The sequence below is a fragment of the Nicotiana attenuata genome, unplaced genomic scaffold, assembly GCF_001879085.1.
Source record: "Nicotiana attenuata strain UT unplaced genomic scaffold, NIATTr2, whole genome shotgun sequence".
In the NCBI taxonomy this organism is placed as follows: Eukaryota; Viridiplantae; Streptophyta; class Magnoliopsida; order Solanales; family Solanaceae; genus Nicotiana; species Nicotiana attenuata.
Window position 1 is genome coordinate 211,292 of NW_017671324.1, and position 22,911 is coordinate 234,202.

Consider the following 22,911-nt stretch of genomic DNA (forward strand, 5'->3'; position numbering starts at 1 on the left):
AATATTAAAATTCATAAATTTTTACACATAATTCATATTTAAACTTTTCGGCACGCGCCCGGACTGCGCACGCAAATCGAGACAAGTAAAAATGAGGTTTTCAAGGCCTCGGAAGCAGGGGATGAATGAGAAAACAGGTGATGACCCTTTGGGTCGTCACAAATTACAAGGTTGCTTTTTAGTTTCTTTTTTTATTTTAATTTATTTTCTTTTTAATTTTTTTATTTTTATTGTTTTAATTTTATAATTTTAGTTTTAGTTTTTAATTTCTTTTGAAATTTTAAATATATTTTTCTTTGTACATTATTTTTCTTTTATTTCTCTATCTTTACTTCTTGTGATTCCATGCAATTGCTTATATTTTATTTTTTATTTATTTTGTTATTCTATGTTTTGAAACTACACCTCCTAATATTAGAAATAATGAGTCATTAATAACTTGGCATATAATGAATGATGCAAATAAAGTGGAATTCCGTTGTTGAATGTGGTTATAAACTTATCATATTTCTAATCTTAAGTTGCAGTGGGACTTACTCTTATTATGTTGGAATTTGACATATGTTAAACTATTTTTTTTTTTTTTTTGAATTGTGTTATATTCATGGTTCCAATTTACTTGTTTTAGTAGTATTGGCTCACATTGCATGTTGTTCATTTTTTAGTTAGAATTGATAGATTAGTTTTGTCAAACATTTGAATAATGTTATGTCTATATTTATAAATATTAATTTATTTTATCAATCATGAATTCCATGATATTCTTACAAAACGTATATTATTAGTAGGTTTTGTAAGTATCTAAACTAAATATTATTAATTTAAAAAAAATATATATATAAATTAGTTTTACAATCTTAATTATAATTATACGATTACTAATTAATGTATATTTACGAAAAAATATACATCTTAAATTCCAAATATAATATCATTTATACTTATAAAAATTTATAGCCATATATTTATTATATTAATTTATAAGTTTTGATAATTACTTCATTTAAAATTTGATCTAACTGTGTAATTACACTTGTACTATCAAATAGTAAACTTGTAATTACACTGTAATTATACTATAAGAAATAAACAGTTCGTCGAAATTACACAACTGTGTAATTAAGCTGTGTAATTATACCAATTTCAATTATAGGGTGGCTTTCCAAACAGACGGTAAGGAATCACTTATAGAGGATTCTCTTTAAAATATTTAAAGTAAAGTTTTGATCCATAATGATTTTTCTCTCCTTTTCTCTTTCAACTCCTCGAAAAGAAAAAAATAATTTAAAAAAAAGAAGAAGAAAGAAGTGCAATAATAGACCAACGCACTAGTGAACAAAATGCCAGAAAGTTACATTAATTTAAAATACAAGCATGTGAGACATGAGCCGTTAATCCTGATGTTGACAACTAAGATGCAGACGGAGCTACAAGTATGATTTTCAAGAATTGCAGTTTTAACTTAATGTAGCACTAGTCCATTTTTATATTTGCATTTCACATAATTATTATTACTTGTATCTCTAAAGTTAGAGGGTAGGTAAGACTCCATCTTGGAGATAATGAGATAAGTCACTCTCAATCTCATCATCTGCCTCAACTTGGCTCAAGAGTCGAGACTACATGAAAAATAAAATAATACTAAAATACACTATCTTGTAATCTGGTACTTGCATTCAGTGCCTCATTTACTCCTCTCTACATACTTGTATTTCAACATTATCTTTTATTTATTTATTTATAGTAAGACTATAAATATAGCAGTCAGGGGATTGGCTAAGGACCAAAGGGAGAAAGTGAAGGCTTAGTGGGGTTGAATAATGGAGAAAGAAGATTTGAAATGGGAGCAAAATGAGGTGGAACTAGCAGAAGAAGAAGAAGAAGAAGAAGAATTAGTGGGTCTTCAAGTAAGAAGCTCTAAAGCTACTAAAGAATTAACCAATGGGAAAATTCAGACAAATGGGCACACAAATTCTTCTTTAAAGTTCACTAATGGAACAGAAAAATCTGATCTTGGTGATGTACAAGAAAGTTCAAAGGAGAAACTTCTAAATTCCAGTTATGGGGTTGAAGTTGAAGAGGAAACAGAACCAAAAGAAGTGTCAGTTGAGCAGGTTTTAGCCTCAAATAATGGGGTTGAAGAGGGAACAACTGAAGCTAAAGAAGAGTTAGAAAAGCAGTTTGTGACTTTAGCTAATGGGACTGAAATGTCTGATCTTGATAATGAACAAGAAAGATCAGAGGAGCAGTTTTCAGATTCCAATAATGGAGTTGAAGTTGAAGAAGGAAAAGAACAAAAAGAAGAGTCAATTCAGCAGGTTGTAGCTTCAAATAATAGGGTTGAAGCTGAAGAGGGAACTGAAGCTAAAGAAGAGTCAAAACAGCATCTTGTGACATCAACTAATGGGACTGAAGAAGGGCCCTTCAAATCAGGCCATTCTGTTTATTATGACAAAGATGAAGGTATATACTTGTTACACCAACTGTTTGACCTTTTTTTGTACTTATATCTTTTGTGAAATTCTCTGCTGACTCTGCTATCTTGAGATCTGTGTATGTACATTTCTTCATTGATTTTGTAGGGTAAAGTTTACAGTTTTTTTAAGGGAGAGATAAAAATAACTCCTCTCAACCCCACTCCTTCTATGTCTTACCCTACCTGTCTCAAACTATTTCCTTCTTTACTGCAAAAGGGCCCCTTTCTCTTGATACATATGTTTGTTTGTTTATTTGTTTGTGTGTGTAAATATACACCATAAAGGTTTCACTCTAGTAAGATTTATGGTATTGAGGTTAAATTTTCTCAAGGATAAGTCTGCTTTGCAATTTGAGGTTGTGCACATTTCAGTCTCTTGACTCTCTTCTTGATTCTTACTTTTGAGGTGATGGTCTTTGTATTTTCTTTAGACTTATGAAGTTGGAATGATTTTATTGCTTATCTTTAGGTTTAATTCTAGACACATCTTTTACAGGTTATTTGTTTCTTTTTTCTTATTTTTTTGCCATATACCGTCTAATCGTCAACATCTTTGTTGTGTGGAATCTTTCTGAGATTAACTACCATCTAGATCCCTTAAAAAGGACACATTTTCCCGGGGAAATTTGAAGAATTCAGTATTCTACTATTCTTTTTAATGGTTAGACCTGAAAAGTTAATCCATTGGTGATCAATGTTTGACTCAACGAATATTTTATATAAAGGAATACTGTAATAGATTAGGTGTGACTGACGAGTAGAATTAGCTAAGGCATGTTTGGAAAAGTTGATAACTATTCAATTGGGGAGTTCCATTGAGACCAAAAGAGCATATTGTTAATGCCTCTAAAGCAGCTAAAACTCTCCAATGTCACAAGGACTCATGTTTGTAGATCCAAATCCATAATCACTGCAAATGAGAGAAGGCGTTCTTACATTAAGACTATAGTTGTACAAAGTGTACATTTAACGGCAGCTCTGCAGACTCTTGCAGCTGGGGTGCTTGAGTGAAGTATGAGTAAGCATTAGACTTTCTTTAACTGCGATACTTCCTTTTGGACATTTGATCAGATGCTGTCTACAGTCAAACATGTTCAACTTTATGGGATCCTTCAGTGACGTATTTATATTCAGTTTTGCCGAATAAGATATTGACTCAGCATTAGAAGTACTACACTGCTTTTGTTCATCTGCTAGCAAGAACTGGATGTTATTTTCAAGTGACTGATTATGTATGTTCTTGTACGTATAGAAATCCACCAGTAGTCCACTACGAAGTGTTTAAAATAACATCTACCCTTGTGTTTTGAACCACATAGATGAATCATCCTCGTTCTCCTCATGCATTAGGCACAACAATGCAATTTTTGCAATCATATTTTCTGTTTGATTGAAGGAATATGGAAGTGTCGAGTCTGCTGTTGGACTTTTCAAGGCAAAAGCATAAGTATTGATTGGACAAAGATTCCTAGGGGCCACTTGCATAAGCTGATGAATTACCCAATGTTTGATCAGAGGGGACTTTTATTCAGTTTTGGAAGTGAAGGTTAGTTGACCCATTGATTTTTAGGGAAACAACCATGACTGGTAGAAAAGTGATGTTGTCAATTAAGAGAACAGTTTCTATGGAAATTTAAGGAGTAGAGCAAGATCTCAGAATCTACTTTCAGTGTGATGAATGGTCCTAATATCCGTAAATGCTACATAATAGGCTGCAAACAAATGTTATAAGTAAATCCATTTTTCCCTTGCTCCTTATGGTTTCAGGCCATTTTACCTGTACATTTGCATCGCAATAGCCATTATTTTAGTAACTTTTGCACTGCAAAGGGTAGAACATGGAATTGGGGGTAAAAAAAAGTGGGTGTCTGGCTTACCGATAATAAAAAAAGAAATTGGTGTCTGGCATACTGATAATGTGATATGGATGCCATGTTTCGCACAAGAGCATTTAAGTTGCTACATGTGTTGGGATCGAAATAACATGGTGCATGCGGAAACTAACAATACAAAGCTTGGTTGTAAATCAGACGACAAAAGAAAAATATACTAAACTAAGTATAATAGTTTATAATGGTTTGGTCAATTGATCTACATATGATAAAACTAATATAAAAGAAGAAAAACTATCGAGAGAAAAGTCTCCCCTTAAACAAAACTCTTTAATGACTACATTGTGGATATTTTTTTTGTGCTCTTGTGAGAAGCAGAGATCCTTAATTTATAGATGTGTAATTCTTGTCTTCCAGGAAAAGGATAAGACATATTAAGAAGATTTAATCCTTATAGAAGTCTTTTTCCATTCCTTCAAGAAAGAGAGTCCTAATAGATTAGAAATTCAAGGCAAAATCCTAACAATCTCCCCTTGGCCTGAATTTTCTTGATAAAGTTGATTCACCTTCTTCACATAATCTTCATCGATGCTGCTTGCCATGATTAAAAATCGGTATAGGTTGAAAATCTTAGTATTGGTTAAAAGAAGCCCAAGTATGGGTTAAAAGGAGCTCACGTGTTAAGAATAAACATGGGTAAAAGAAGCTCATGCATTAAAAAGAAGCGTGAGTTAAAACTGGCATTGGAACTCATGCGTTGCAAGTAGGCATGACTTAAAACTGGCATTGGTTAAAAGTGGCCAAAAATATAGGTTAAAAAGAGTTTTTATTCCAATAAAGATGCAACAGCAGACGTTTTGAATACAATTGTAATTGTAAATTTATCTCCACACGTAGCATCATAATAAATCTTTATTATCGTCTTGATTTAAACACGCATTGAATCTGTCTTCAACCTCGTTCAAACGTTGACTCTGAACCATTGGCTCTGATACCACTTATTGGGATCGAAATAACATGGTGCATGCGGAAACTAACAATACAAAGCTTGGTTGTAAATCAGACGACAAAAGAAAAATATACTAAACTAAGTATAATAGTTTATAGTGGTTTGGTCAATTTGATCTACATATGATAAAACTAATATAAAAGAAGAAAAACTATCGAGAGAAAAATCTCCCCTTAAACAAAACTCTTTAATGACTACATTGTGGATATTTTTTTTTTGTGCTCTTGTGAGAAGCAGAGATCCTTAATTTATAGATGTGCAATTCTTGTCTTCCAAGAAAAGGTAAGACATATTAAGAAGATTTAATCCTTTTAAAAGTCTTTTTCCATTCCTTCGAGAAAGAGAGTCCTAATAGATTAGAAATTCAGGGCAAAATCCTAACAACATGGAGTATAAAAGTTTACGCTAGGATGAAGCTTACAAGTTGACATTGACAAAATCAAAAAGGGAAAATAGAAAGAGCATAAAGAAAGAAATCATTTACCTGACCCCATTACATGGGGCAAGCGGGGTTATGGTTTCAGTTCTAAGGTTGTCGGTCTCCATGTATTCTGTTTCTCCAGTACTATGCTTTATCCTAAATGAATTTATTTTTTAACTCCCAATTAAGTGATTGATTATGATATTAGTTTTCAGCTTAGCAAATTCGATGAACTTCAGTTAAACTTCAGCATTATAACTAGCTTTCTCTTGTCAATGGCAGAATTCTAAAAGTTTTCTTCCTGATTTATCGTTGAACTTGTTTTTCAAGCTGACTTTCAGATTCACGTTTGTGCTACTGTCTAGATTTTGAGATTTGGCAAAGTCATTTGAAGTGACGAGTTGAATTCTCTCATATGAATGCAGATAGTAACTTCACTTCTACACCTTTCATAAAGGAGAAGATTGATAAAAATCCAGTAGATGAAGAAGTTCAGGAGAGTGCTGTTCTAGACATTCAACTTAATGGATATTTGAAGAGTGACAACTTGTCAAATTCAGGTGCTCAGCCGTCCAAATATCTTTCAGAAGATCACAGTATAGTTCACAAGTCCACATCCATTGAAGAAATAGAAAGCGCAGACACTGACCTGATAAATGACAGTGACACTGATGTAAAAGATTATGATGTTGAGAATGTACTTCAGAAGCAGAATACTCATGATCTTTATTGTCCTAATTGCAAGTCGTGCATTACTAGGAGGGTTATTCTTCGTAAAAGAAAACGAAAGATTCGAATTTCTGGTGATGATGTCAAGCGTAACAAACTCGAAAGTGTAGTTGACTACAAAGTGGATGCTAGTCATGCACAGGCAACTAGTGATCAAGTACGCGATCGAGCCGACACTTCTCTTGATGGTACTCCACAATTGGCAGTGGATGATAACCAGCCTGATAGAGAGCCAGAGATATTCAGATGCCTATCATGCTTCAGCTTTTTTATTCCAACAGGTACGGATCTTTCATTACCTTGAAAGTTAACATAAAATCTGGTCTTTTTTTTTTGCCATCACACTGCAGTTTATGGGAAGCTGTTTCATGTGCAGTGACATGAATATACCTTGGTCCAAATTTCCTTATGATCAAATGTCTTTGTATACTGTCATTTCAGAGTTATCCCTTGTTTGGTAGTCTAGCAGGATCACTAGCAGCTAAAATAAGTCTGTAGTTTACTACTTCTGTTTGTAGCTATATAATGGAAATGACGTCATCTTCTTTCCTTCAGGACTCATGAAAACCGATTGAAACTTCTTTTTTTGGGGGGAAGGGTTGAGGGGAAGAATGAAGAATGGAGAAAAACTAAAGAAACTTGGGATTAGCTGATATACTGTTAAAATGAATTATACTCTTCTATTACTAGAAGAGTTCCAGAAACTTGCGATCATATCTTGTAATAGCAGATACTATTATATTATTGCAAGATCTTTGAATGACATAGCGAAAGTTGGCGTTAGAAATATCTTTAAGTGGAAATTAAGATGTTTTTCTTTTTTGAGATGTCGAAGAAGAAATGATTTTTCTCCTTAACGCATGTGCTTATATATGTAAGACAATCTTCCCAATATTTTATAGTTTGCAAGAATTACCATTCAAAAAAAAAGCTGTATTTTATTATCAGTTTGTTGCATTCTGTCGGGACAGACTGTGGTTGGTACTCAGCAAATAAGCTCTAACAAGTTCAAGATTGCATGTGAAATTTTTGTTATTTGTGACCGAGGTCAAAGAAGAAAATAACCCTTTTTCCAAACTTTCAGGGAATGGATTAAAGCTGTTCCGATTTTATGGAGAGAAAGGTGATAAACAAAATGTCAAAGGTGAACAGATACCTACGACGAACAAAAATTGGTTCTCCTCTATCTTTGCATCAGATAAGGGAAAAGCATCAGTTGAGCAAGGTACTTAGTTTTCTACTTCTATTTTTCTTTTTCCAGTTTTGTTTACCTAACGAGCATTATAAATCCCAACTCTACAAAGTAGAATCTATCCGCAATTTTTTCTTTTGATAAGGATCTATCCACAAAATTTATTCAGTCATTCAGAAAAAATGGGATATTATGTTAACTGCCAACATGTACTAAGATGAACTTCCGTACAAGTGTGGTAAGTTTTAGAGCTGTAGTTGATTGACTGTAAAGCAATACCTTCATATAGGAAGCGTTTCAATTGTAAAATAGAGATTTAAAGTATTGGGGGAAAGGGGATGATGTAAATGACAGAGTCAGTGGTTGATTCTTTAGATGCGCTAAAGACATAGAAAAGGAGAATCCAGCTTATTTTAGTTTACTTTTCTGTAGCTACAGTACCTTCTTGGTACTGGTTTTCTTTTTTCCATGATACAAACCTTAGAAAAAAACCTCGTCGCATAAATGAGGTAATATTTTTAGAGCTGATAACTCATAACTCTACTTTCTCCCATTGTTAAAATAAATATCCAGAGTCGACAATGAAATGGTTATGAGGGTGTATTTTAGTTCGGTGTCACATATTGCATACATCCCATAGAAGCTAAAACTCCTAGCTAGAAAGAGGTTTCCAGATAACATGCTCAGTGTAATGCAATAGGATGGACTTTTGGTCAGTTCTGATCATTGCATTGCTTGGAGGGGGAGAATATCAGAACTACACCTTTATAATGTAAAGAAACAGCTAAAGACTATCTTCATGTTGTTAAACTGATGGAGTTTCTCATGCAGGAAGTGGTATTGGGGCAAATGCAGTGAAAAATGATGCCGGAGTACTTACGCCATCAGATAATTTCAAAGATCAGAGTGCCAAGCCCTTAGTGATTAGGGAATCAGCCCCGCCTGCATATTCCAGCAGTGAAACTCAGGAAGCTGGAGGGAAAATTTTAGGATCAGAGAACCAAGATGCAAAAATGAAGGGGAAAATGGCGATTGATACAGTGGGTAAATCAGAGAATGCAACAAAGAGTCAAGCAGGTGCAGTAAAGATTTTCACCTTTGTTCTCATTACCACGAAGTAGTGATCTAACTGAAAACATGAAATAGCTGATGTAAAGTAAAATTGTGACTGTGAGTACGTAAAATGGGAGACTTCTGCTTTCCATAGGTAGTCAAAGAAATAGCCTTTGCTAGTGATCAAGTCCAAAAGCATGTTGGCGGTTCATAATTTGGATGAATAGACAAGTTTAGTGATCCAATTTTTCATCATATCTAATTACTGATTTGCCCTCAGATCTTTCTGCTCCTTGGTGCATGTTCCAGCACCTTCTTCTTTATAACATTGTTTTCTCCTGTGCAGGAGGTTCTGTCTTCGACATCTTTGAGGAAGGGATCCTTAATCTGCCAAATGTTGCAGCCTCTTCTGAGAAAGTTGGAGGAAATGATAGGAATGATGAGCTGTTAAGAACTGCTGGCAGAATTCAAGTTAGTAATGGAAATCTTGCGCAGGAGAGTCTGCCAGCATCTCAACAAACTGGATCAAAGGTTCTGATAACTTCAACAAAGGAGGAGTCTCTAACTATTGAGAAATCAGGGACTGAGTTAAAATCTGATGTGATGATAACTTCAACAAAGGAGGAGTCTCTAACTATTGAGAAATCAGAGACCGAGTTAAAATCTGATGTGATGATAACTTCAACAAAGGAGGAGTCTCTAATTATTGAGAAATCAGAGACTGAGTTAAAATCTGATATGACGTTTCTAAATAAAGGTCCAGGTAGTGTTTCTAGTATGAACTTCTCTCTATTAAGTAGAGTTAACTGAAAAACAATGTCTGTCTGGTCATGCTAACTTCAACTGAGAACATGTAATGCCTTGTCCTCTTAAAATTTTAAGAATTACCTCAACCTTCCTTATGGAAAAAAGAAAAAAGAAGATGATTTACCTCAACTTCCCTTAACTATTGCAGCGGGCAGTTGATAGTCCTTTAAGATAAATGTTATTTTCGCATGTAGCTATTGTACTGAGATGCATATTGCAAATAGTTGTCCTACTCATTGTTGCATTCTTTGGGAGCTATTCTTTAATAATGTTTTCATTACATTTTAAAAAATAAATTTGTTATCTTCACTCGGGGTGCATTTCCTTTAGGGGCAATGTTTAATTATCACCTAGCCCTACACTCCCGAAGAAATTTTTTCTTTCTGTTTGTTTTATATTTGGAAAACGAAAAAGATCCTCTTTACTTTGTTGCTCATAAGACAAATCGAGAACAGGGATAGTACGAGAGGTTGATGATGTGTATCATATGCGTTTTATAACATTGATATAATCATAATGCCCTGTTGATTCTAAAATTAATAATCATAACTGGATTCAGCTCAGACATGGCTTCATGTGAATGTGCAGATAATGAGTCCTTTCTGTCTTCAGCAACCACAGCTTTTGCACTCAATGGCTTAGATGGAAATGGGAAACCCAAGTTTTCGACAGAAATCCCTCAAGCACACGAGCAAAATATCAATGCCATGCTTCCCTCTGAGTCTCCGGTGGAAAACAATGGCAATAATTTTCAACTTAGTAATAAAGGTATGTAACTAAACCTCCTCCTAGTTCTGGTTAATGCAAGCTTATTTCAAACTGTTATACCTTTTGACTTCTAAAAGTTACTTGCATATTTATCAATAAAACAACAACAACAACAGCCCAGTAATAATCCCAATAGTGGGGTTTGGGGAGGGTAGAGTGTACGCACACCTTACCCCTACCCCGGAGGGGTAGAGAGGCTGTTTCCGGGAGTGCATATTTATCAATACTGAGCTAAAAATTGGAGTAATATCCGAACCCAGAAAGGAAGTTGTATTTTTCCCATTTATGAACTAAATCATCTTTATCAAAAGATTTTCCTCCAATGCATATCAAGCAAAGAGTTAGGTATAGCAAAATCCTGATTAAAGGGCAGCCGGTGTAGGAAGCATCCCGCGTTCCACAGGGTTCGGGGAAGGGCCGCACATTAGTGGCTGATTCCACAGCTTGAATCGTGACCTATAGGTCACGGAGACAATTTTACCATTGCTCCAAAGCTACCCTTCAGCAAAATCCCGATTGGTTACTTTGAAAATGAAGTTCCAGATTGGTTTAGCTGAAATAAGTAATCTCTTGAACGAGTGTATAATTGGTACCTGAAGCTTTAATTTCCAATGTGCCTTAGTAGGAAGTTAGGTATTAACCCGTTGTACTCTTGGAATTTTTGTTACTCAAAGAGCGCCACTCATTTATATGCAAACACTGGTTTTGAATCAAGTTGTCTTCGGCAGTATTGTGGTGTTAGCTCAAGAAAAGTTTTTTGCCTTGTGCTGCCTTACTAATGTTTGATTTGATCGCTTTGGCATTTGTCATTACTTTGCTTCCAAGTATTATGTCACCCTTGCATTGACAGATGGTTCGGATCCTTATGAAATTTCTCAACATACCATCACAAAGACCAAATTTGAGATCCACTCGAAGCAGCCTTTAAATGTTGATAAGGATGCTTTATTTTCATCGGTAAAGGATGCTTTATCAATTCACGATGCACCAGTTAACATCACCAACATTTCTGTGGAAGCAGCTGCAAATGGCATTGCAGGTAAACACTAGGCTTTTCTTCATTCTAATATTCTATGGTGACTAGATAAATCTGGTTGCAATTAGGGATCAAATACTCTCAGAACACTTTTTTATTACCCTCTCCGGCATTTGTAAGCTTCCTAATAAGCTCTCCCCTAAAGATGTGTTGATGAAATAGTAAGTAAAATGGTTGAAGCGCTATTAACCATGGAACCATTACTTTTTGTTTGTAAAATTCATTAGGGAAAGTTGATCAAAAATATTAAAAATGAAATTACCTGAGGTATCATTTTCTACCATATACCTGTTCAACCAAAATGCTTGGGCTGCCAACCACAGCCTATACTTAGATGCTGAACCTTCGCTATCAGTACCTTGCTTAAAGAAGAAACTAGGCCTGTAGAATTATTGTGCTTTGGGTGTGTTTGGTATAACGGAAAATGTTTTCCGTAGAAAATGTTTTCCAAGAAAACAAGTAGTAATCTTATTCAATTTCCGGTGTTTGGTTCGCAAATTAAGAAAAAATAACTTCTCAAGAGTATTCTGGGGGGTCTGGGATGCTGTAGAGAAAAATTACAAAAAAAAATGGGGGGGGGGGGGGGTTTAGCGAAGGTGGGTGGTGACGGAAAAGAAAAAAAACTGAAATCTGAAAAGGAAAAAAAAGACTTTTGGAGAGAGGGGTTGGGAGAGGTGGGGTAGGGGAGAGAAGGGGAGGGGGTTGGGGTTAGATGTAAGGGTAGATGGAGTTTTTGGAAAATATTTTCCTAACTTTTTCTAGGGAAATCATTTTCCTCCAATTTCAGGAAAATGTGATTTCTAGGAAAATATTTTCCAAACTATTTTGAACCAAACAGTGAAAAATGGGAAAACATTTTCCGAAAAATATTTTCCGTCATACCAAACACACCCTTTGTGTTGAATAATTTATGCTGAAGAGATATTGAATAAAGATGATAGCGTATATTCTCTGCAGTGCTAATTTGTAAAAGGGGGTTTTGTGTAGCTTAATTTTCTTGATTCAATTGTGTGACAGGCAAGGATACAGTTATAACTGTGGAAGCAGGGCATGAAACTACAGAAACTTCACCAAATCAAGATACTCAAATCCATTTTGTTGAACGACAAGGAACTGATGCTGCAGAAGGTTACAGAATTGAGATCATTAAAAGCATTATATTTGGGGGTTTAGCTGAGTCAATTACAAGCTTAAGTGTTGTATCATCTGCAGCTGGTGGCGACACAACTACATGTAAGAGTACATATCTTTCTATAATATTTGGACAAGAGAAGAGTTCTTATCTTGTTTCAATCATCCATAACATAGTTAATTACTTAAGCTGATGCTTTATCTGAATTTTTGCAAGTACTTATTCATTTATCCTCGTCTGGTGTAGCAATCGTCCCTTCAACAAGTTAGGCAGGAAAATATCTTTTTTATATGGATTAATAGTACAATTTGATTTTAGGCTAATTCAAAAATTTCTAAGTGACTTATGCAATCAGTTACAATTTGATTATGCAATGGATGTATTCCATTTTCTTGAATATCTTGAAATTATTTGAGGAAAAGGCCACTTTTATAAAAAGATCTGGCTCCCTACTTCATCTTTTAAACTTTCTGGTTTTGATGGTATCATTATGTCTACTGCAGTGAACATTTTAGTACTGGGAATGGCTAATCTGATTGGTGGACTTTTCATCATTTTCCACAATGTAAGTTGACTTTAGCATTTTGTGATCATAACGAATAATTTACGTAGAGAGACCAGTGCTCTCCTTAAAATAATTAGCCACTAGCTACGGCGCATAAAAACCATGATAACTTGAAGCTATAGATGGGGGAAGCTGTATGTATCCACAGTTAGATGCCATGTTTTCTTGATCACTTAAAATTAACTCAAATCAGTCAATCAGTTGGGGTAGTTTTTATTCCTCGTGCTTTCAGTTCAATTTACTCTATCTCTTGCTGACTTCATAAACTTGCAGATTTGGGAGTTGAAAAGAGATCGTTATGAGCAAGCCAGCAACCAGATAATGGAGACACATGTGGATAGGTATCGACAACTACTAGGCCGGAGAGAAAACTTCACAATGCATGCCGTAGTTGCTGTACTATCATATATCATAATTGGACTAGTGCCTCCAATAGTCTTCGGCTTCTCATTCCGCAAGAGTGATGACAGGGAATTCAAAATCGTGGCAGTTGCTGCAGCTTCGCTTGTATGCATCTTAATGCTGGCAATTGGAAAGGCTTATGTTCAGAGAGCACCCAAACCTTACTTCAAAACTATAGCTACTTACATTATTTTGGGGTTCACTGTTTCGGGTGTGTCTTATGCAGCAGGTATATTATTCAAAAGACTGCTGGAAAAACTTGGTTTTTTCCAGCCGAGTTCAACAGTAAACCTGCTCCTACCAGAGATACCAGGCTCTGGAGGAGCATGGGCGTCCTTATGATGAATACCTGTAAGGCTGTAACCTCCCGGAATATCCTCTAGTTAACTCTTCGTGATTCCCTTCCTTTGGCATTTTTGTTTAGCTTTAGCCTGTACACATGCTCCTCCACTGTTATTTTAAGTTTAGTTGTCGGCGAATGGAAGAAATAGAAACCCTGGTCTGACTGTAAAATGAAAGGGAATATCAGATTTATAACATTTCTTTGAGTAAATTGAAATAAAGTTTTTTTACATAGTCATCTCTTGCTTTATCAAATGATTGATATACAGTAGATTCCGTATTTCTTATGAAATAACATTAACCCCAACCAATCAACTAAGATTGCTCATAAGCCCTATCCTTCAAATCCTTTTGGTTTACCCTTGGAATCTTCTCTTTGGGATTATAAGTTCGGAAAAGGGCAAAAAATACCCCTAACCTATTGAAAATGGTTTAAATTTGCCCTCCTTCCACCTATTAAGCCATAATTGTCCTTAACGTTAACTTTTGGATTGAAAATACCCCCTCTTTAACAGAATTATGAGATGGCATATGTGTCCTTTAATTGAATAGATGGCACTTATTTATTGGTCCAAGTTGTTTACCATGAGTTTGGCGATTGTTGGAACTGGGTTTCGAAGAATCCGCCATTTTTATAGGATGAAGAAGCTTAGACGAGCTTATCTATAGAATAGGATGGAGCTTATTTGCGCTAGTTTTAATCAAAAATTGCAGCTTCAGACAAGGACGACATCGCCTGAATCCACTCAGTCGTAAAAAGCAAAACATTGAAGAAACGGAGAACGAACAGATTATAAATTTGTGTAATTTTTTTTAAGTTTGTTCATTATTAAGGCTGCGAAATCATTTTAATTTGATTTCTGCCAATACTAGTTGTTGGAATTGAATTTGCGCCAGAAAATTTTGGATTGCCATTGTTGAACGATCTGAAAGCTTGAGTTGAATTTTAACCCCGAAAATTTGTTAAGGGATCAATTGGGTGTTTTGAATCTTTGAGTTGTTTCTGGTTTCAAAACACCATTTTTACAGTTTTTGAGAAGTTTATACTGAATTAGAAGTGGGTTGGTTGAAATTTTCGAATTCCTTCCTAGGTTCTCAAGAACGAATCTTGGGTTGATAAAAATTTGTATTACTGATTTGGCGATTGTTGGAAATCACTCGAAAACACCTATTGAATTGAAACTGAGAATCGAGTAAAGCTTGGTTCGAGGAGCTTGTACTGGGCATTGTTGAATCCTCTGCTGGTGGATTTCTTTATTGAGATCAATTGTGTTAATTGCTTGGCTAAAGTTGATTGGAACTTAAAACATTATTTGAGTACCTCTGTGAAGATTGAACTTCAAGCTTTCCGTTATCCTAATTGAAACTTACAGTGCTGAAAATCTTTGGACAATCTGTGAGAAAATCAAATGGGTTGTAGTTTTTTATGGGTTGGTCTAATAGCCACTTGGACCAATAAGTAAGTGCCATCTATTCAATTAAAGGACATATATGCCATCTCATAATTCTGTTAAAGAGGGGTATTTTCAATCCAAAAGTTAACGTTAAGGGCAATTGTGGCTTAATAGGTGGAAGGAGGGCAAATTTAAACCATTTTCTTAAACCATTTTCAACAGGTTAGGGATATTTTTTGCCCTTTTCCGTTATAAGTTTAGTTTTTGCCACTTACAGACTTCAGAATTCCTGTCATTTCCTAGGGACAACTGCAGTAGCGGACGTTTAGCTTTTAGTTGTCGGATAGATATAGGGAAGACATAGGTGGGGGTTAAAGCCTCAAATTTCTTGTTTTTCCTTTACTCTTGTTTTGCTATCGGAAGAAAAATTGTGGTTTGAGTTATTCTCCTCCATGATCATTTTTTATGGTAGACGAATGAAGAGAATGGATAAGAGGATAATGTGGAAACTCATGCATCGATGTGACATCTATGGTAGAAAATGTCACAGATAACTAAAAGTTGAGGGGCTTTACATATACTTTTTTCGTATACTTAATCAGGGACAACGCGAGAACAATCAAAAAGGGAAAAGAAAACGTCCAAATCAGCTGTGTGATGAATCTTAAGCTCATCGCCTGATTTAAGCACTACTGCTAAATTCTTAGTTTGTCATCACGTCTAAAATCATTTTTAGACCCAGTTCCTACATATTCTACTTCCTCTTATAAAATTGGTTAATACATAATCAATCATTAAACTCATTTCAATAATCAGAATCAGCTTCATCATCTAAACACAGGTCCAATGATTCTCCTGTCTATTAATATTAGAAGACCAATGGAAAAAGAAGAAAATACCAAAGATTGGACCAAATAAATCTCAGAAAAATAATTGTATAAAGTCCATGCAGAATCTGCGTTTCATATATCTAATTACCTGCTATTTACATTTTAAGATTTAGTACCCAGAGAAATCACAAAAGCCAGACCTGATCAAGTTTTTTTTTTAAGTAATTGTCAATAAAGTGTTGGAAGCATCCTCGTGAAAAGACTCCCGGACATGCATTATTCGTCTGAACAGAATTTGATACATACCAAACTACAGAGGCACACGTCAGAGCAAGTCTTCTAGCAAAAATCCCTATGAGGCTTTGCCCATCCGCTGCTTGTAATTATTGTTAATGCTTACGTACCAAAATTTAGAAACAATGGAAATAACTGACGGTTAAAGTCTTTTAATGTAGACAGATCCCTTTTCATCATAACACCTTTTAACAGGAGACAAACAAAAACTTAAAACAAAAAGAACCACATCAAACCAAAATAATTCCTCGAGGAACTGGATGCACGACTATTTCCTGCAACTGTCCTCTGAAATCCAAAGTCAGTGTCAGAGATGCATTATGGGGCCTACTCATATGAAGGCGAAAAACAGTATAGGAAGATTAACTTAGCATCTTCATCCATCATAGCCAGGGCAATAGACAGGACGAACCCGTCCGATCACAAACTCTTGGCGCCTTCAGATTTCAGATCTTGCTTACTTTTACCTCTCTTCATTTTGGCTTTAACCCGAGATTTTGTCACAAGAGTCTGCACCGTGTTGGCAAAATTGCCAACTGCCATAATAATCAAAAGGACCCCACAGGTAACAACCTGCCACAACCGCATCATTTTAGAAACTGATTAGTCATTGATAGGAAGGGGCTGCCAGCACTCATAATAGCAGGATTTCTTTGGCATGGCAGTTTACACAAGATATATACTTGAACATTACGAAAGGGAAGACCTATTTTAGTTACTAATATTGTTATTTCTGCACTCGACTGTTCTATTTCCATAGAAGCAAACTAAGATAATTTGTTTAAAAAGTAAGTTAGAACTTCACCTTTCACAATCTCAAACTATTTTATTAGAGAATCTCCTAACCAACTTGCAATATGTTATACAAACTGTCTTCTCTTAACCTCTGCACCAAGCAAACAAGATAACAATGTTGGAACAGAGGGAGTTTATATTACCTGCCACTCGGAAACAACACCAATGAATGCTGTTTTAAGCAGCAAGACTCCAACATATGCTTCAAATCCCTGACACCAAGAACAAACGGCATACAGTCATTTGGGACCAGCCTCAAAAGATAGAACTAAATTGGTAAATTTCATGGAACACGTCTATGTGCACAGGGATAACCAATTAAACTGACCTTTTCTTCTGATATGTATACTGAAACATTGTTGAATGTACTCAAGTCTAGAAAAGAAATATCATCCACAAAAGTTGATTTGCTTGAGTCATAAAAGGCCACAGATTGTGACCCATCTAATGTTACTAGTTGCTATAGCTCAGATGACAATTCTGTTTTTGCTTCAATATTCAGAAACTTCGCCCAAAACACACAGGAACTCACTATGAGTTAAAGAGAAAAAGAATCCTTGATAGACATTAGTTACCTTGAACCAGACAGTCACTAAGAGGAGCAATTGACATGCATTTCACTATGTACATCAAAATTATGCAAAAGGCAAAATACATAAATGGCCTCTCTAAGTTGTCCACAACGATCAAATGAACACATTAATTGGCTTATTACCAATTAGACACTTTTTCTCTACAAAAATGTGACCTCGTGGACCCCTCACGCTGACATGGCAAATTGCGTGCTTTTATTTCATATTTGAGCGCGTGAAACCCTCAAAATTAATTTTTTTTCCTTTCTAAATTCACCTTACTTTGTTCAACCGGAGCAGTCTTAGTGGATGATGGAGTCATTGCCCGCAAAATGAGTGTCGTCGCCGGAGAGTATGCTGGCGAAGTGGACGGTCTCCTTTTAGGAGATGCAAACGTTATCACTTCAATTCCCAAATTCATTCAATTAGGGCAAATCACAAAGATGTTGAGGCAAGTCGGAAATCGAATTTTGGGTCTAGGGCAACAATCATCAGTGAGTCGAGGCATGTTGCGGCGCTTATATCATGAAAGAGTGGTGGACCATTACAATAATCCCCGAAATGTTGGGTCCTTTTACAAGAACGTCCCACCATCGGTAAGGGTCTTGTCGGAGCTCCGGCTTGCGAAATTTCAAATTAAAGTTGATGATAAAACAGGAACTGATTGGTCTTGTCGGAGCTCCGATTTCATGACCTTTAGTTGTGGCTCTGCTATTGCGTCCTCCATAGTAGCAACTGATTGGTTAATAAAATTGATGGGGGAGTCCATAAAAAATACAAAAATAGCGAAGCATCTCCCTTCCGCCTGTTAAATTGCACTGCAGCATGCTTGCATAGGATGCAATTAAGGCTGCTTTGAAGGATGATGAGTCGAAGAAGGCAAAGTTTAGTGACAAGGCAGAGAATCCGTGAATGGTAAAAGATGCTCATGCTTGGTATAGTAGTTGAAGAAATAAAAAGGCTTCCGGCAACGAATGGATTTTCATAGATGTAAATTGGCTCTAGATCTGTTTGGATATGGAGAAGAAGAAGAAGAAGTAAGGGGAAGAATTGCAGCGTTGGATTTGGGGAAAAGCTGGGAACAAAAAAAAGATTGGGTGGGTGGGGGTGGGGTGGGGGATGATTGATTAACTAAAGCTATTTTCTTATTTTACCTTTTTCAAATACACGTGTTATTTTATAATTGGTTCTTTTTACACGTCAGCGCGATTGTGTTTCACGCTTGTAATATGTTTGACTCGAGTGTCCACGAGGTCACATTTCTGTAGAGAAAAAGTGTCTAATTGGTAATAAGGCCAGTTGAGGTGTTCATTTGATCGTTGTGGACAACTTAGAGGGGTCGTTTATGTATTTCGCCTATGCAAATTACAGTAGCATTTTCTGCTCTTGGACAACTTAACATCATTCAACTTGACTTAAATCTAAAGGCCCAGTCTCTTCAATAGCAGAATTTGTAGAGAAAAGTAGTTGCAATTAGTAGAAAGCCAAATTGAACTCAGTATACCTGCAAGATAAATAGTACAGGGAAGAGCAACAATAATTGACCATCTACTCCAGCAGTCTCTCCCCATACAACATCCATTCTCCTGGCCTGAAATCAGAATTCAGTAGAATGTTCCACAATTAGGATAGTTTATCGAACGATAGGAAGTGAAAATATCTTTTTTCTTCATTCAACCACAAGGCAAAGCTAATTCCCTCAACAGGAGGGAGCGAAAAGAGTGACTGTTGACGTCAATCCTTGGAGATTTTTATCATTAACCCCACCCAAGGGGCAAAGAAATATATAAACCTATCTGCACTAGATGCCCTGGAGTAACCCAAAACCATCTTGGTGTTTATTATTAAAATTTATTTGACTTATAAAAAGGAATAGTCTATCTGCACAGGATTAGTGAAGCTTCTCAAGATAGATATTTAAACAGGACAAATTACGACAGGCGAAGGGCTTTTCAGTAAAACTAATGATTCTGCTTTTTGTGTACCTTTCCCAATGCAATGCGAGTGTACAGTCTTTGCCTTTGATATCTATTCTGAAGCAGCATAGCAACACCTTGCATGATAGCCCATTTCAGGAACAGTTGCACACCCCTCTGCAAAGGACAGTTGCCAAGTATTTATTTATTTACTAGAGATATAATTTTATTTCTCACTATTTGGATTATTTTAAACTTGCATTAACATAATAACTAGCATATTTTAATCAAGCATAAATTTTGAAGGACAATTTTGTCTTTAACTAAGCTAATGCATGCATTAAAACCCATTGCATTGCTAACACCATGGTTTTCTATGCATTAGTTATGCATAGGATAATACCAAATAGGATGTATAACTAATGCTTGCATAACTAATGCATAGGTTCAAAATGTCTACCAAACAAGGTATTATTATACACAAAGCTAATGCATGCATTATTTTATCTAATGCATCCTACCAAACGACCCCTAAATGTTATAGAAAAGTGCACTTTTTGTTGATAAGTAGCTAAATAAATATGCATGTACTATTTAAATGAACAAAGACCTGCTTCTGTGCACAGCTAGGTTCTCTTTCTATTTCCCAGGTAAGACTTATAAGTGCCATAGCCATTGCACAATAGTGATGTTTAATCCACCTGCAACAGCACAGCCATAGTTTCTAATCAATCAGCTGTTTTATGTTCAAAATAGATGACGCCGGTTAAAAAAAACTTTAGAATCATTAAAATTGCTCTGCTTCTTCAGTTACTTAAACGACAAAAATGAGGGTTTTACTTGTCAAACATAAAACAAAGAACATACGTTAAATTTACATAACGCAATAGGGAATGTTTTTCAATTACCATGGACGAATATCACTTCCATTTGCTCTCAAAATGTTCTCTCGCAGAGCCAAACCTGTGTAGAGGTAAAGCAACCACGCCTGAAGACGTGGAGGAGCTCAGCGTACTCGTTTGTCAAATGTAAATTTTTCACCAAAGGAGAACCAAATAAATAGGTAAACAAAACCACAAAGGATATCAGGTTGAGTGAGAAAGGCCTCTTTTTAAACGTACTTACCTGGTAAAGTTGGACTGGCAACGCTGGTAAACATCCATCCCAAATATAAGACCTCAAGACTAGTAGCAAAGATGGGAAAAGAAGGAATAGATAAGCTGTCCTGTCCTGTCAAGAGATCAGATGTAGTAATTACAAGAAAGAGGTTTCCACATAACATATGTTTTTTATGCATCCTAAGTCATTTTTGCATTTTAACTGGTGGGAATGGTGGAACAATTTCAAGTTCACTACTTCTAAGTTCTATCAGAAGCAACACTATCTTTCTTCCCTTATGACAAAAGTGCCAACCATTGGAAAGAACTTGAACAAATAACTTGAAAAGAGTTCAAATATCATGCAGTAACAAGCACGGCACACATGAAAAAGTGACGATACATATGAAAATAAGGTTCTCAAAAGTTGGGCTTGCGTCGAAAAATATCAAGTTCTGACAATGCAGAAGGGGCGTAACATGAACATCGTATAGTTCACCATCTTCTCTTTTTTGCTTTTCTTATTTATTCTTGACAAGTAGATAGAGCATGCAAATCATGCTCACTATCCTTCTATTTCCAACTGACAAGTGGATAGTACATGCAAACCAAAATCATTTTAACAGTAATACAGCTTCTCAAAAGAGCATCAATTTGTTAGATTGATTTATCAACTGCTCCTAAGCTGGAGAAACTAATCACCCACGCTAATGCAGAAGCTAAACACAGCTAGATGGTAAAAACTAAAGCTCGGAAAGTACCCTGAAACTATTGTATTCCTCTTTCACTTTCAGTTGCACATCCTTCCTATTAGCACGAACATTGATTGGTCCCAAAAACATCCTCAAGAATCCTCCTGCAATTGACCAGATCAAGACCGAAAACGACCAATACAATCTTAAATTTAGGCCACACATACCAATACGTAAATCAAACAAATAGAAATAATAACAAGGAAGAAAAAACATGATATATAAGTTCAAATCTTAGTGAAGGCAAAAAACACTTGGTGATCTATTCTTATCTGCCTAAACCTTGGTGGGCAGAGTTACGATCTGTGTGTGCTGGTGGGAGGTAGCGGGTACCGGTGGAATAGTCGAGGTGCTCCAGTCACCACCATCATAAAATAAAAATAGTAATCATAATAAAAAATGGGAAAAAACACACCATGAGATTTGCTCGGAAGAAAAGCAGCAGCATCTCCCTCGCTGAGTACATAACTAGCTTTGAACAACTCGTCTTCCAACTAAAAATCAATAAGCATGAAAAAAAAGGTTAACATAATAAGTCACATCTCTGCAGTACTGTAACAATAGCAAAATACACGTGGAACGAGCACCAAAGGGCAGCAACGCAACATGCATGTACAAATAAATGCACAAAAAATCAACAAAATAATAATACAACACTAAAAAACCCATATTACTTTTTCAGCTTGATTAGAATCCAATTTGCTTTTCCGAACAGATGAACGGAGCTGATGGATGCTCGAATCAAGCGATTTAGCTTTCTGCCGTAACGAATCCTCTTCGCGAGTGGTGCGGGAGATCAAAGAAGAAGCCGCGTCTTGCAATTCCTTCGCTTGTTCCACGATTCCAGAAGCTTCTCCCACAAAATCTCGCTCCCCTGAATTCGTAGAATCGCCCATCTCCGGTAACCAAAATCTCGATCCAATTGTCCAATATTACTACTATTTCACATCCACCGTTAATCCAGTGACATACAAATATGTATATATATTCGAATTAAATACAAATAGATTTTGGTGACCGTGAAGACGCAGCAATAAAGGAAATCTAGAAGAGGGAAGAAAAAGGGGAAACGAGGGTTATGGGGGGGGGGGGGGTAGGGGGTGACACAATTGGAGGTGTAAAGATATATCAGAGATGGGGCCAGCGAGCCAGAGAACCGCTGAGTCTGCTGGCGATAGCTGAAGAGTGAATTTAATTTTGTTGGTTTGTTTTCCCAAAAAAGAGCATTTAATTCATTTTCAGGGGTAATTTTGTGTAAATAATATCCCAAATGTCCTTTATTAGGTGACATTCTTTTCTTTTCTTTTTAAGTAATTTCTGAGAAAAATATATATTACTCCCTCACTTTTAATTTAGATGATTTAGTTTGACCTGGCAAAAAGCTTAAGGAATTTTTTTTTTTGAAACATATGATGCTAAAAGCTTAAAGGCCAAAATCTTAGTGGGGCCATAATATTTGTGTGACTATAAAAGCTTCTTATTAAGAGTAAAATGGGT

At 35.9% G+C, this 22,911-nt stretch overlaps 2 protein-coding genes across 3 annotated transcripts; one reads left to right on the forward strand and one right to left on the reverse strand.

Moving 5' to 3' along the window:
• The first annotated feature begins 1,594 nt into the window (after positions 1 to 1,594).
• On the forward strand, positions 1,595 to 14,002 carry LOC109207574 (membrane protein of ER body-like protein). Of its 2 annotated transcripts, XM_019370513.1 has the most exons (11): positions 1,595 to 2,463; positions 3,873 to 4,022; positions 6,164 to 6,748; positions 7,552 to 7,692; positions 8,491 to 8,736; positions 9,059 to 9,475; positions 10,108 to 10,287; positions 11,138 to 11,326; positions 12,341 to 12,556; positions 12,959 to 13,020; positions 13,294 to 14,002. In XM_019370513.1, the coding sequence occupies exons 1-11, from the start codon at positions 1,821 to 1,823 to the stop codon at positions 13,762 to 13,764; spliced, it is 3,300 nt and encodes a 1,099-aa protein (XP_019226058.1). In that variant the 5' UTR covers positions 1,595 to 1,820; the 3' UTR covers positions 13,765 to 14,002. The 2 variants fall into 2 exon arrangements, with proteins under 2 accessions (XP_019226058.1, XP_019226059.1); XM_019370514.1 differs by lacking the exon at positions 3,873 to 4,022.
• A 2,237-nt stretch (positions 14,003 to 16,239) lies between these two features.
• Positions 16,240 to 22,570, reverse strand: LOC109207575 (transmembrane protein 120 homolog). The gene is made up of 10 exons (XM_019370515.1): positions 22,089 to 22,570; positions 21,830 to 21,908; positions 21,424 to 21,518; positions 20,691 to 20,795; positions 20,474 to 20,553; positions 20,176 to 20,266; positions 19,635 to 19,742; positions 19,154 to 19,240; positions 17,221 to 17,289; positions 16,240 to 16,855 (listed from the first exon to the last, which is right to left on the reverse strand). Exons 1-10 carry the CDS (start codon positions 22,308 to 22,310, stop codon positions 16,703 to 16,705), a joined length of 1,089 nt encoding a protein of 362 aa, XP_019226060.1. The 5' UTR covers positions 22,311 to 22,570; the 3' UTR covers positions 16,240 to 16,702.
• Positions 22,571 to 22,911: the final 341 nt, after the last annotated feature.